General features: G+C 33.9%; 1 protein-coding gene across 1 annotated transcript in view; it reads right to left on the reverse strand.

Annotated features, from left to right (window-relative positions):
• Positions 1-12,149, reverse strand: part of LRRC7 (leucine rich repeat containing 7) — a 688,741-nt gene that overhangs the window by 378,405 nt on the left and 298,187 nt on the right. Inside the window, exons 5-6 of the mRNA XM_006862417.1 lie at positions 6,041-6,130; positions 1,885-1,941 (exon numbers count right to left, since the gene is read on the reverse strand). Of these exons, the coding sequence (XP_006862479.1) occupies positions 1,885-1,941; positions 6,041-6,130 (147 nt within the window). The remainder of the gene's footprint in view (positions 1-1,884; positions 1,942-6,040; positions 6,131-12,149) is intronic.

Below are 12,149 nucleotides of genomic sequence, written 5' to 3' on the forward strand. Positions count from 1 at the left end.
CCCAGGATCGGGCAGTGTTTCGTTCTGCTGTGCATGGGGTCGCTATGAGTCGGTTCCGACTCGATGGCACCTGACAACAACAACAATGTATTAAGAGAATGAAAACATTTAAGAGAAGTTCTTTTTGCAATTCTATTCTATAAACACCAAAACTAAAACCCAGCTCTTCATATTTTATGTTTGTCCTTCTTTAGAATTTGTATGTTGTTGCTGTTGTTGTCAAGTATCATTGAGTCAGTTCTGGCTAATAGCGACCCTGTATAGGGTTTCCAAGAAGCGGCTGATGGGTTTGAACGAACAACCTTGTGGTTAGTAGTCCAGTGCTTATTTTATAGCACCACACAGGAATTGTAAAATGAACATTCTGTATTGAAGTTAATTTTGTCAGTATTTCCTAAAATATAAAAGCTATAACAGATATATAGGTTGTTGTTGTTGTAATGTGCTTTGGAGTCAGTTCCAACTCATAGGGACCCTGTACAGGGTTTCCGAGGCAGTAAATCTTTATGGGAGCAGAAAGCCTCATCAATAGCCAAATAATGTGTATGCATCTTTACAATATTTTTTATGTTAAACATGGCTTGTACATATTAATTTACTAATTAAATTCTATTTACTACTATGTCACAGCTTCAAAACGATGCATAAATTATGACTATTATTACTTCTCTATAAAATATTATGCAGCTATCTCTACATAAATTTCATATTCTAAATCTATATCAGGTTCAGTTTTATTTTTGACAGCAGAGCCATTATTTGAGAACACAGGGGAAATGATTCACCTCTATACACTCAGTATTTTTCTTGAACTAAACATGAATAAATCTTTTTGCTCTCTAATGAATATATTCAAATACAACCCATACAAAGTTTGAAAAGTATTATAGTGCATTGATAAATTTTCATATATAAAATTATGCACAAAATGTATTTGAAGGAATTTTTGGATATATTCATTAAAAGTGAAATAAAACAAAACAAACAAACTTCATAGCTTGCATAGGAAAATAATTTTAAAAGTTCATAATTAAATTTAGTTTTGGTTCAGCAAAAGAATGATCTCTAGGTTTCACAGATATATTTGAAAAAATAACCAGCATAGTTGACAGTTTTCTGAATACTGCTGAAGGATAACAATAGCAACATAGCACTTTCAATATTTTAATAATTGTACTTTGTAGACAAACTGCATTTATCTATTTGAGTGAAAAAACCACCCCATATCTTAAATAACTTTTGACTTTCAAGAAAATAAGTATCTATGTGTAACAGAAAATGTTAGTATTACACATCAGTAATGCAAGGCAGGATAAAATAACGCATCTTATTAAATTAACATTGAATAACATTTTATGAATTAACTTTTATTTAAAACATATCCCAAGTTTTATATAAACAAGATTTTAGGTAGGTCAATAAAAGGAGAAGTTCAAGGAATGTATAATATAACTTTTGCAACACCACTTAAAGATCTCTAAAAAATGAAAACTTCATTTTTTTTTCTGAAAATTTGGGCATAGGTTTGATCTAAATACTGAAAAAATATCACAATGAACAGATTAATTTGAAGGTTGAAGCAACCCCTTTAAATGGTCAGTCTCTTTTGAACAATAAAAATGGAAATTTCATAGGCTTCAGTAAAAATTTCCTAGCATGCATCTTCAGCCAGGAGTAGAAACTATACAACTATTGTAACTATACAATAGTTCTACATGGATACATTCTTAGCTAATATGCATCTCTTTTAATATACTATACTTTCCTGGCAGGAAAACTTAACTCAACCAAAATACAAAGCATAGCCAAAATAAATGAGAATAAGTACTTTTCCTTCTAGTAAAACATCAAAACTTATAATTCAGAAAATTCACAGTCACTTACTTTGGTAGAGTTTTCAAGTGATTTTCTCTTAACTCCAAAATCCTCAATTTGACAAGTCTGCAGAATGAATTATGAATGATCACTATCAGTATCTAAATACCGGTGCCCAAACAATTATATTCTATGGTTACAGATTTTAAAGAAATATATAAAGTGGTTATGAGTATGTAAGTATGGTTATGAGTTTTTGAATCAACATTAAAAAAAAAAAAAAAACCTCATAGTGACCCTGCATAGCATTTCTGAGGCTGTAAACCTTTATGGGAGTAGAAAGCCTCATCTTCCTCTTGATGAGTAAGCTGATGGGTTTGAATTGCTGACCTTGAGGTTAGCATTCCAGTGCTTATCCCACAATGCCTTATCCAGGGCTCCTTTGCATCAACAATTGTTAAGTGCCTTGGAATCAGTTCCAACTGCATAGGGTTTCTGAGGAGCAGATGGTGGGTTTGAACAACCAACCTTGAACTTAGCAGTCCAGTGCTTATACTACAGTGTCACCCCATCATCAACAAACACAAAATATTACTTCATTAAAATAATGAATCAGTGACATGAAACAAAATGTATATGAATTACTGAATGGAAAGCTGCTTTGTTCTGTAACCATTTATTCAATTCACAAAAAGGTAAAAAGTAAAATAATTAAAAAAAAATCTTTTAAAGAATAATACTGATTTCAAGTCTTTTAAATTTCACCTATTTTATGCAAAATTTTCATTATTGTTTCATTTCATGCATTCAATAGACAGTTATTAAATATCTATTGTGCTCAGTGGAACATGGTAATACTTTCCATCAAGAAACTGTGAAAGAACTTGTGACGCAAACAGTACAGCACAGTGGTACAGAGTTTGTGATCTGCAGTCAGATCTGGGTTACATCCAGGCCCTTCTCCATGCTATCTTTGTGACACTGGGTAAGGTGAGTAACCCTTTCTAACTTCAGTTTTCTCTATATAAAATGTGCACGGCAATCGTACCAAATTATAAGGTCTTAAACGTTATATGATGTAACATACATAAAAAAATAATGCCTGACACATCAAAAATTGTAACAAACATTAGCTGTTACTATAAATCTTTACCAGAACAGACTGCTTTGTCTTTCTCGTGAGGTGTGGCTGGTGGGTTCAAACCGCTGACCTTGTAGTTAGGATCCCAACACTTAACCCACTATGCCACTAGAGCTCCTAATACAAAATGGAAGATATGCTACGACATATAATATTTCATTAACTCTAAATTACATGTCATGGAAGAAAGATGAAACTTTCTGCTCCTATAAAGATGTATAGCCTCAGACACCCTATACAGGGTCACTATGAGTCAGAACCAACTCCACAGTACTAATGACTACAACAAGCTTATTCTATGGTGTGGAGTTAGGGAAATCACGTGAAGGTGTTCAGTTTCTATTGCTTGCATAACGTTTGTTATGTGTAATGCATTTACTGCTTAATTACTTTTTAAGATTTTCAGCTTGGGACCCACTGTTGAAATTCCTCTGTGTTGTTGTTTCTGTGGATTTGATTTCGACTATGGCAAACCCCATGTATGCAAAGTGAAACTGCTTCAAAGAGTTTTCAAGGCTCTGACCTTTCAGAAGCAGAGACCACCAGTCCAGTGTTCTGAGGTACTTTGTCCTCAGAATCTCCAGATGTTCAGCTACTTGTTGAGCACTCAGCTGGACTTTAAAATGTACTTGTTGTTAGCTGCAGTTGCATGGCTTCCAACTCATGGTAACCCACTGTGTTTAAACTATTTTAAAACAAATATTAATTTGATCCTCTAAATTCTTAATGTTTGGGCACAAATTTTATTATTTGCACTATTTCATCTACTATCTCTTGTACTTACTGGTTTTAGCTATTCACTTAGGTCTCTTTGTCTTTCCTTTTATCAAATTACTGATTTACTTGAATTTTATAATTATAATCTCTATATGAAATAAATGGATTCAGTTCTTCAGTGTGAATGTATTACTAGTAAAAGAGGTTTCTTAAACATTTTTATAAGTCTTTAATCTTCTCAACACTTATACTAATGTCATGATATTTTCTTACTTATTTTGGCCTTTATAAACACAGAATCATAGGGTTTGAAAGAGACCATTTCTTAACTACTTTGCTGAAGATTTAAAAAATAAAAACAAAACTTTTTATATTATAATATTGTAAAACTATTTATTATTATTTTGGCATGCTGTTTACCTAAAACGTAATTCTAATTCCAAATATTTTGGGTTTGGGTATTATGTTTTATGTTTGCCTGAATCTGTGTTTTCATTTTAGAACTAAAGGAGAATGGGAGGCAGAACAACAAAAAAACAACAACATGTGAATCTTAGAGTAATCATTAAACAGTTTTTAATGTGATAAATCAAAAGCATGTTTGGATTTTTGTGTCAGTATCAGAAGGATCATGTTAGTTTCTGTAAACAACTAGTGAAATGTCATTACATTTAGAGGTCAGTGTAAGTTCTGAAAATTTGTAAATTCAAAAAACAAAAGAAAAAAACTATCCAAGTCTACTGTGTTCATAGGTGCTGTGATGTCATGATTTGCAAAAGAAAGGAGTTTGAGCAATATTGCTCTCAGTATATAAATGAAGGTTGGTGAATGTTAAGTGTCTTCATTATTCCAGTGAGCTATTTTCAATGTCATTTATTAGCTTCTGTCAACAGTGGTGTTGAGTAATGCTCATTCTATTATTCAAGTAATTTTAAAGGTAATCAGTTAGAAAAATGTGATGGATAATGAACTTAAAATGTCCTAAAATTTGAGATATATCTTTTATAGGAAAAAATACAGTTCTATGAAGAACACATGGAATATATGAGAAGAAAACAAAAATTACTAGCTATTCTACTTTCAAAGAAATCAGTATTTTATCTCATGTATATTCACATTAATACTTATACACAATTTATTTATTTTGATGCACTATCCTCTTAAACAACGCATCATATATATTCTTAAAAAATATTTAATTCAAGGCTATAGATTGCTGCATAGTATTGTCATATGGATGTATCATTATACATGTAACCAGTCAAACAGATGGATGTGTACTTCCACTTTTTTCACATTACAAATCACGTTGTAATAAATATACTTGTCCAATAGTCCTAGCTAGTATGACATAAATTTGCTTAAGGCCTGGTTATAATATTCTAAATCTCAGCCGTAGGTGAGATGATATCTTTCCTTGTTTGCTCTAAACAATTTTTGCCCATATACTAAAAGGCAAAACACATTTACTGTGGTTTTAATTTATATTATTTTTATTATTTGTGAGTATAAATTTATTTTATGTACTAAGTTTCTCACTGACGGTTTGCATGCTTTATCATGAATTGCTTGTACATGCCATTTATCCTTTTTTATTATGAGATCTTTGTCTGCATATTCATTATTATGAAGATTTTATATATTAGAGATATCAATAATTTGTTCTTCACAAATATTGGAAATATTACCCAGCTAGTGTTTTGCTTTGCTTTTTGTTTTTTATTGTTTTTGTTTCAAATACTTATGTAATCAAATCTTTCTATTTATATTTTCCTTTGCATAGAAGCCCATTAAGGTCTTTCCCAGTACACAAGCCTTAATTATCCATCTGTATTTTTTTCTACATCATTTTATTATTTCGTACTTAATCTTTTAATTCATATAGAATTTTTTTCACTGTTATTGTGATGACATCATTTTTCTTTTATTGTTTTTTATTTAACTCTTCAGTTCATCTAGACTTCAGTTGATTATTAGTATAATATGAGTATCTAATTTTACCTTGTTTTTTGCAAAAGGGTTTAATTGACTGAGCTCTGTTTACTGAATAATAATGAAGTCTATCTTTGACCAAGGGGCCCTGGTGGCAGAGTGGTTAAAGAAGCTAGCTAAAAACCAAAAGGTGGGCAATATAAACTCACCAGCAAATCCACAGAAGAAAGATATGGCAGTTTGCTTCCATAAATATTTACAGCCTTGGAAACCATACAAGGAAGTTCTAGTCTATCCTATAGGATTGCTATGGGTTGTTTTTGGGTTTTGTATCTTTAATCATAACATTCACTTTTAAAGTCTTACCAAATGGTGTCAGTAAAGTACTTAACTATGATCAAATAAAATTGTGTCATTTAAATTTCTTATTCTTACCTTCCAAAATTGGCTGGAAGAAATTCCAGAAAGGCGTCATTCAGGTAGAGCTGGGTCAGGTTTAGAAGCTGTGTGAAGCCATCAGGGAGTCTAGAAAGGAGGTAAAGGTTTAGTCACTGCATCAATGTTACTATAGAAACAGAATGAAAATATAAATCTCTAAGGAGAAAAAATAGAAGTGTAATACATTTTCCAACTCTCCTTTGGTATTACAGTAATGGGAGAATTTATTGAGCATGTTGTTACAGCTTGAAAATTCTGCCTGTTATTAAAATAAATGGCATTCACTCACCTCTACATTGCACTCAGAGCTGAGATTTATATCCCTGCCAGAGTCAGAGGCATCATTTCTTACTGCTCTCCTAAATTTATGCACACCGGCTGAGACACGTTTTATGGAAACTTTAACTTGTACGCTATGTTTTGTAATTCTAAAATTAACATTCTTTCTCAATAGAATATTCATATACATAGACATGAATATCTATCTAATGTGTCATAGTATAGCGTTCTGGTGTGGTGATGTGGGTTAATATGCTGGGCTGCAAGGTCAGTTTGAACCACAGGGTCAGTTGTTCAAGCTCACCAGCTGCTCCACGGAAACCCTATAAAGGTCGCTACAGGCCAGAACTGACTCCACAGCACTTAACAACAACAACAATGCTGCAGTATAAGCACTTGACCACAAAGTTGGTTTGAACGCAAGGTTGGCAGTTCAAACTCATCAGCCACTCCTCGGAAATGACTAGATGGCACTTAACAACAACTTCACTTAACAGATCTACAGTTTGTTGCAGTGATAACTAAAGCTGACCAATACAAAAAGAGAAGGAGTATTTTGTCCCATTAGCTGATATTTTCTTTAAAGCAACCACAACAGAATCTAGACATTATGATTCAAATTCCTCCTATTCATATTGATTAAAAATTAACCAGGGCATAGATATAATAATAATAATACAGAAGCCCTGGTGTGGTGCTGTAGCATTAGCGCTTGACACAAGGTCAGTTTAACCTCAAGGTTGAGGTTCAAATCCACCAGCCAATCTTCAAAAACTCTATACGGGGTCACTATGAGTTAAGGTCGACTCAAGGACATTAATAACAACAAGAAGGCTATAAGAGACTCCTGGTGTGGCACTGTGGGTTCAGCAGTGGACTGAAAACCACAAGGGCAGCATTTCACACCCACCAGCTGCTCTTCGGAAACCCTATACAGGGTCTCTGTGAGTCAGAATCTACTCAACAATGGCACTTATCAACAACAACAAAGTCTATTGTTGTTATTGGTAAGTGCCATTGAGTTGGTTCCAACCCATAGCGACCCTGTATAGGATTTCTGAGAATCCGCTGATGAGCTTGAACCACCGACTTTGTGGTTCAAATGACTTTCCAGTCCAGTGCATTAACCCACAGAGCCACACCACGACTCTAACAACGTCTGTTAAGAGGCATTTAAAATTTAAGAAAAACTCAATTCAGAGAACTTTTTGCAAAATACATAGAAACAATTATTTAAAATATTTAAAATTTTTGTCAAAAGATTTAACTCATGGATTTTTGCAAAGACTTTTTCATAAATTTATATTGAACTATAGTATAATTATAATTCTACTTTAATATTTAAAAATACTTCTCTCTATGTTTTTAATCCAGACAATGTTATTCTATAAAATACTTATAATCTTCAAACTTTCTTTCCCTTCCAGTTATAACCTATATGTTTCATTGTATTTACTGCCAAAATTACTTAATGCTCACTGCTTTTTACTACTCTTCAACCTACTGCCTTTGAACATCTATCCTAGCTATTATTAAAATTTCACTCACCAAATCCACCATCTCTAAAGTCCCAATTACATTATAGTTGTTAGGTGCTGTGGAGTTGGTTCCGATTTAGTGACTTCATGTACAACAGAATGATAGACTTCACAATTTTTTACAATCTTTGAGCTCATTGCTGCAACCTCTGTGCCAATCCATGTTAGTAGGGGTCTTCCTCTTTTTCCCTGACCATCTTCTTTACCAACCATGATGTCATTCTCCACTTACTGAGCCCTCCTGATAGCATATCCAAAGTACATGAGACAAGTACTTGCCACCTGACTTCTAAGGAGCATACTGGCTGTATGGACTTCTTCCAACACAGATTTGTTCATTTTTCTGGCCATCTATGGTATATTCAATATTCTTTGCCAACATCATAATTCAAAGTCATCATTTTTCAGTCTTCCTTACCCTTTACTATATATTCCACATGTCTATGAGGCAACTGTAATGACAGTGATATCTTTGCTTTTTAACACTTCATTGTTTGTTGTCCATCAACAATGGGTATTGAGTTGGTATCAACTCATAGCGACCTTATGTACAACAGAACAAAATATATCCCGATCCTGCTCCAACCTTACAATCTTTGCTGTGCTTGAGCCCATTGCTGCTGACACTGTACCAATCCATTTTGTTGGGGGTCTTCCTCTTTTTTGCTTACCCTTCACTGTACCAAGCATGAAATCCTCTCCAGGGACTGGTCCTTCCTGATGATATTTCCGAAGTGTGAGAGACACAGTCTGATCATCCTGGATTCTAAGATGCATTCTGGTGGTACTTCTTCTAACATAGATTTGTTTGTCCTTCTTGCAGTCCATGGTACTTTTAATTGTCTCCTCCCACACCTTAACTTAAATGCATCAATTCTTACATGGTTTTCTTTATTCATTGTCCAACTTTTACATGTGTATGAGGCTACTGAAAATACCATGGATTTAAAGAGGTCTTTTGCAGAAGATATGCCGAATGCAATACAACTTCTGATTTCTCATTTGCTTCTCTATGGATGTTGATAACAGATTCAAATAAAATTAAATCCTTGAAATTACAAGTTTTTCATCTTTTGTCATGATGTTCTTATTGGTCCAGATGTGAGAATTTTTGTTTTATGCTGATGTTTATCAGTAAGTACTTCAAATCATCTTTGCTCTCAACAAGCAAGGTTGTGTCAACTGTTTATGGCAGGTATTAATGAGTCTTCCTCCAATCCTAAACCATGTTTTTATTCACATAGTCAAGCTTCTCAGATTACTTGCTCAGCCTACACATTGAATAAGTACTGTCAAAAGCTATAATCTCGGCACACACCTTTCTCAATTTTAAACTATGCATTATCTCCTTCTTCTCTTGAAATGACTGCATGGGCACAATAAAGTATTCTGGAAGTCCCTTTCTTCACAATGTTATCTACAATTTGTTAGCATCCTTTGTATAGTCAATAAAGTACAGGTAAACATTTTTCTGGGATTCTTTGTTTTCAGCCAAGATACATCTGATATCAACAAGGATATCCCTCATTCTATGTTTTTCTCTGAATTCTGTGGGAATTACTCGAGCTTCATTTTATTTTAAATCTTACACTGCTTACCAACAGTTGCCTTTATTGACTGCTCTCTCTTCCTTGGCTTCAAGTAAGCACTGGACTGCTAACTACAAGGTCAGCAGTTGAAAGCCACCAGCCACTCCTCATAAAGCCTATAAGGGGTCATATGAGTCAGAACTGACTTGACGGCATGTGACAACAACTAGCCACTTAGCCTGTTTTTCCTCCTACTCCTGAGGCATTATGTTGTTGTTGTTATGTGCCGTGGAGTCGGTTCAGACTCATAGCAACCCTGTACAGGGTTTCCAAGGCTGTAAATCTTTACGGGAGCAGAAAGCCTCATCTATCTCCCACAGAATAGCTGGTAGTTTCTAACTAGCTGACCTTGCGGTTTGCAGCCCAATTCATAACCACTATGCTACCAGAGCTCCTTATTGTATAATTATACTAGTTTATTTACTGTCTCCTCCTAATGAATATTGCAGTTGTTTCTAGGTTTATTTTTGTTTTACGATGACAAATATTGGGAATGCTCTATCAGCTAGGCATTGTACTGTGAATTACAAGGTCCATAATTTGAGCTCAGGAGGTGCTCTTTTGGTTGGAGACAAGCGGTAGAGAGCCTTGAGTGCTCACCTCAAAGACCTGAACTTTCCCACACAGGATTAAAAGAAGAAAAATCTTTGGTAGATCATTGTTCTCCGCACTTACATCTTGATAGTAAGATAATTTTTATAAAGCATAGGTGCTAAAGAGATTTGAATCCAAATATAACTACTTTTACTTAAAAAAAAAGGAAGAGTTACTTGGTCTGTACACTCATTCAAAAGAAGGGATCATTTAAAATTTTCTAAAAGATGGTTAATATGACATGTTTAAAATTAGAATAATATTAAAACCATTGACCTGATAACTAACTTTAAAATTGTCACTGTTGATAAGTAAAAGGCTTTAAAATAAACTAATTTCACAATTATAAGAACAACTTGAGCTCTCTCGCTTCACCTACTCTTCTATTCCCTGTATGCATGCATTGAATGGTACCACACTGTACTGTTTCTTAAAGCTAAAATCTATTTTTTTATTGATGATCCTTTGGCAAAGTTTATGCTGTGTAAGGATCTGGCATATTATACTGAATATTTCTTTAAGAGATTGGTTACATTCTTTAAGGGATTGATTACATTTTACATGTTCAAATTGCAAAACTGAACTGTCAAAAATAAATTGTATAAAAAACCAGCATACAAACTAAGAAGATAATTTTCCTGCCTAACTATAAACAAAAATGTGTTAACATTTTGTACTAAACTTTTGTTCTTGAAAAATACAGACATTAGAGTACTTTCATATAGTTTCTCTTATTTAATAACATTTGTATTTTTTACTTAAATTTACTTCAGCAAGAATTTATTGAGCTGTTACTTTATATTTAGATTTTAAATTAAAGTCTTTTTCCTCATATCTCCTATAAGACTCTGTTCACAAATGTAGTAGAATACTTACATCAATTCTACTTTATAAATGTATTAGGTGTTTTCTACTCTTAGGATGAATTTTAAACTCTTTGAGGATATAAGATATCACTTCCTGCTTTTTCATTTTTCTAAGATGATCTAGTAATGTTATACTTTGAAAATAAAAGAGTAAAAATGGATTTAATTGTTTATGAAAATTTATTTACAATCAGGAAGTCAGTTTGTCATACAGTGGTGGTTTATGTGTTGCTGTGATGCTGGAAGCTATACTACTGACTTTTTAAATACCAGTAGGGTAATCCATGGAGGACAGGTTTCATCTGAACTTCCAGACTAAAATAGACTCCGAAGAAGAAGAGACAGACTACTTCTGAATATTAGTCACTGAAAACCTTATGAATAGCTGTGGAATAATATCAGTGTCATAATATTAAATATTGAAACATGATGAATAGTATCATAACATGTTGTTGTTATTTTTAGGTGCCATCGAGTCAGCATCGACTCATAGCGACTTTATGCACAACAGAAGAAACATTGTCTGGTCCTGGGCCAACCTCATTACTGTTGCCACACTTAAGTCAATTGATGCTGCCACCTGGCCAATCCATCTCATTGGGGGTCTTCCTCTTTTTGTCTGACCCTCCATCTTACCAAACATGATATCATTCTCTAGCGACTATTCCCTCCTGACAATATGTCCAAAGTATGAGAGACGGAGTTTGGCTATCCTGGCCTCTAAGAAGCTCTCTGGCTGCACTTCTTCCAAAACAGATCTATTGGTTCTTTTGGCAGTCCATGGCACTTTTGGTATTCTCCTCCAATACCATAACTCAAAGGCATCAATTCTTCTATGGTCTTCCTTATTCACTGTCCAGCTTTTTCATCCATATTAGGTTTTTGAAAATACCATGGCTTGGGTCAGGCGCATGTTAGTCCTCAAGCTGACATCTTTGCTCTTCAACACTTCTGGAATACTCATACTTCATAATGTTGTCCATAGCTTATGATGATCCACACAATCGAAAGCCTTTGCATAGTCAATAAAGTATAGGTAAACATCTTTCTGATATTCTCTGCTTTCAGCCAAGATCCAGCACTGATATCTCTCATTCAGGCCTCTTCTGAATTCGGCTTGAACCTCTGCTAGTTCTCTGTCAATGTATGATTATAGCCATTTCTGTATTACCTTTAGCAAAACTTTACTCGCTTGAGATATCAAAGAGATTGTCCAATGATTTCCACATTCCGTTGGGTC

This window comes from Chrysochloris asiatica, unplaced genomic scaffold, assembly GCF_000296735.1.
Source record: "Chrysochloris asiatica unplaced genomic scaffold, ChrAsi1.0 scaffold00048, whole genome shotgun sequence".
Classification (NCBI taxonomy): domain Eukaryota; kingdom Metazoa; phylum Chordata; class Mammalia; order Afrosoricida; family Chrysochloridae; genus Chrysochloris; species Chrysochloris asiatica.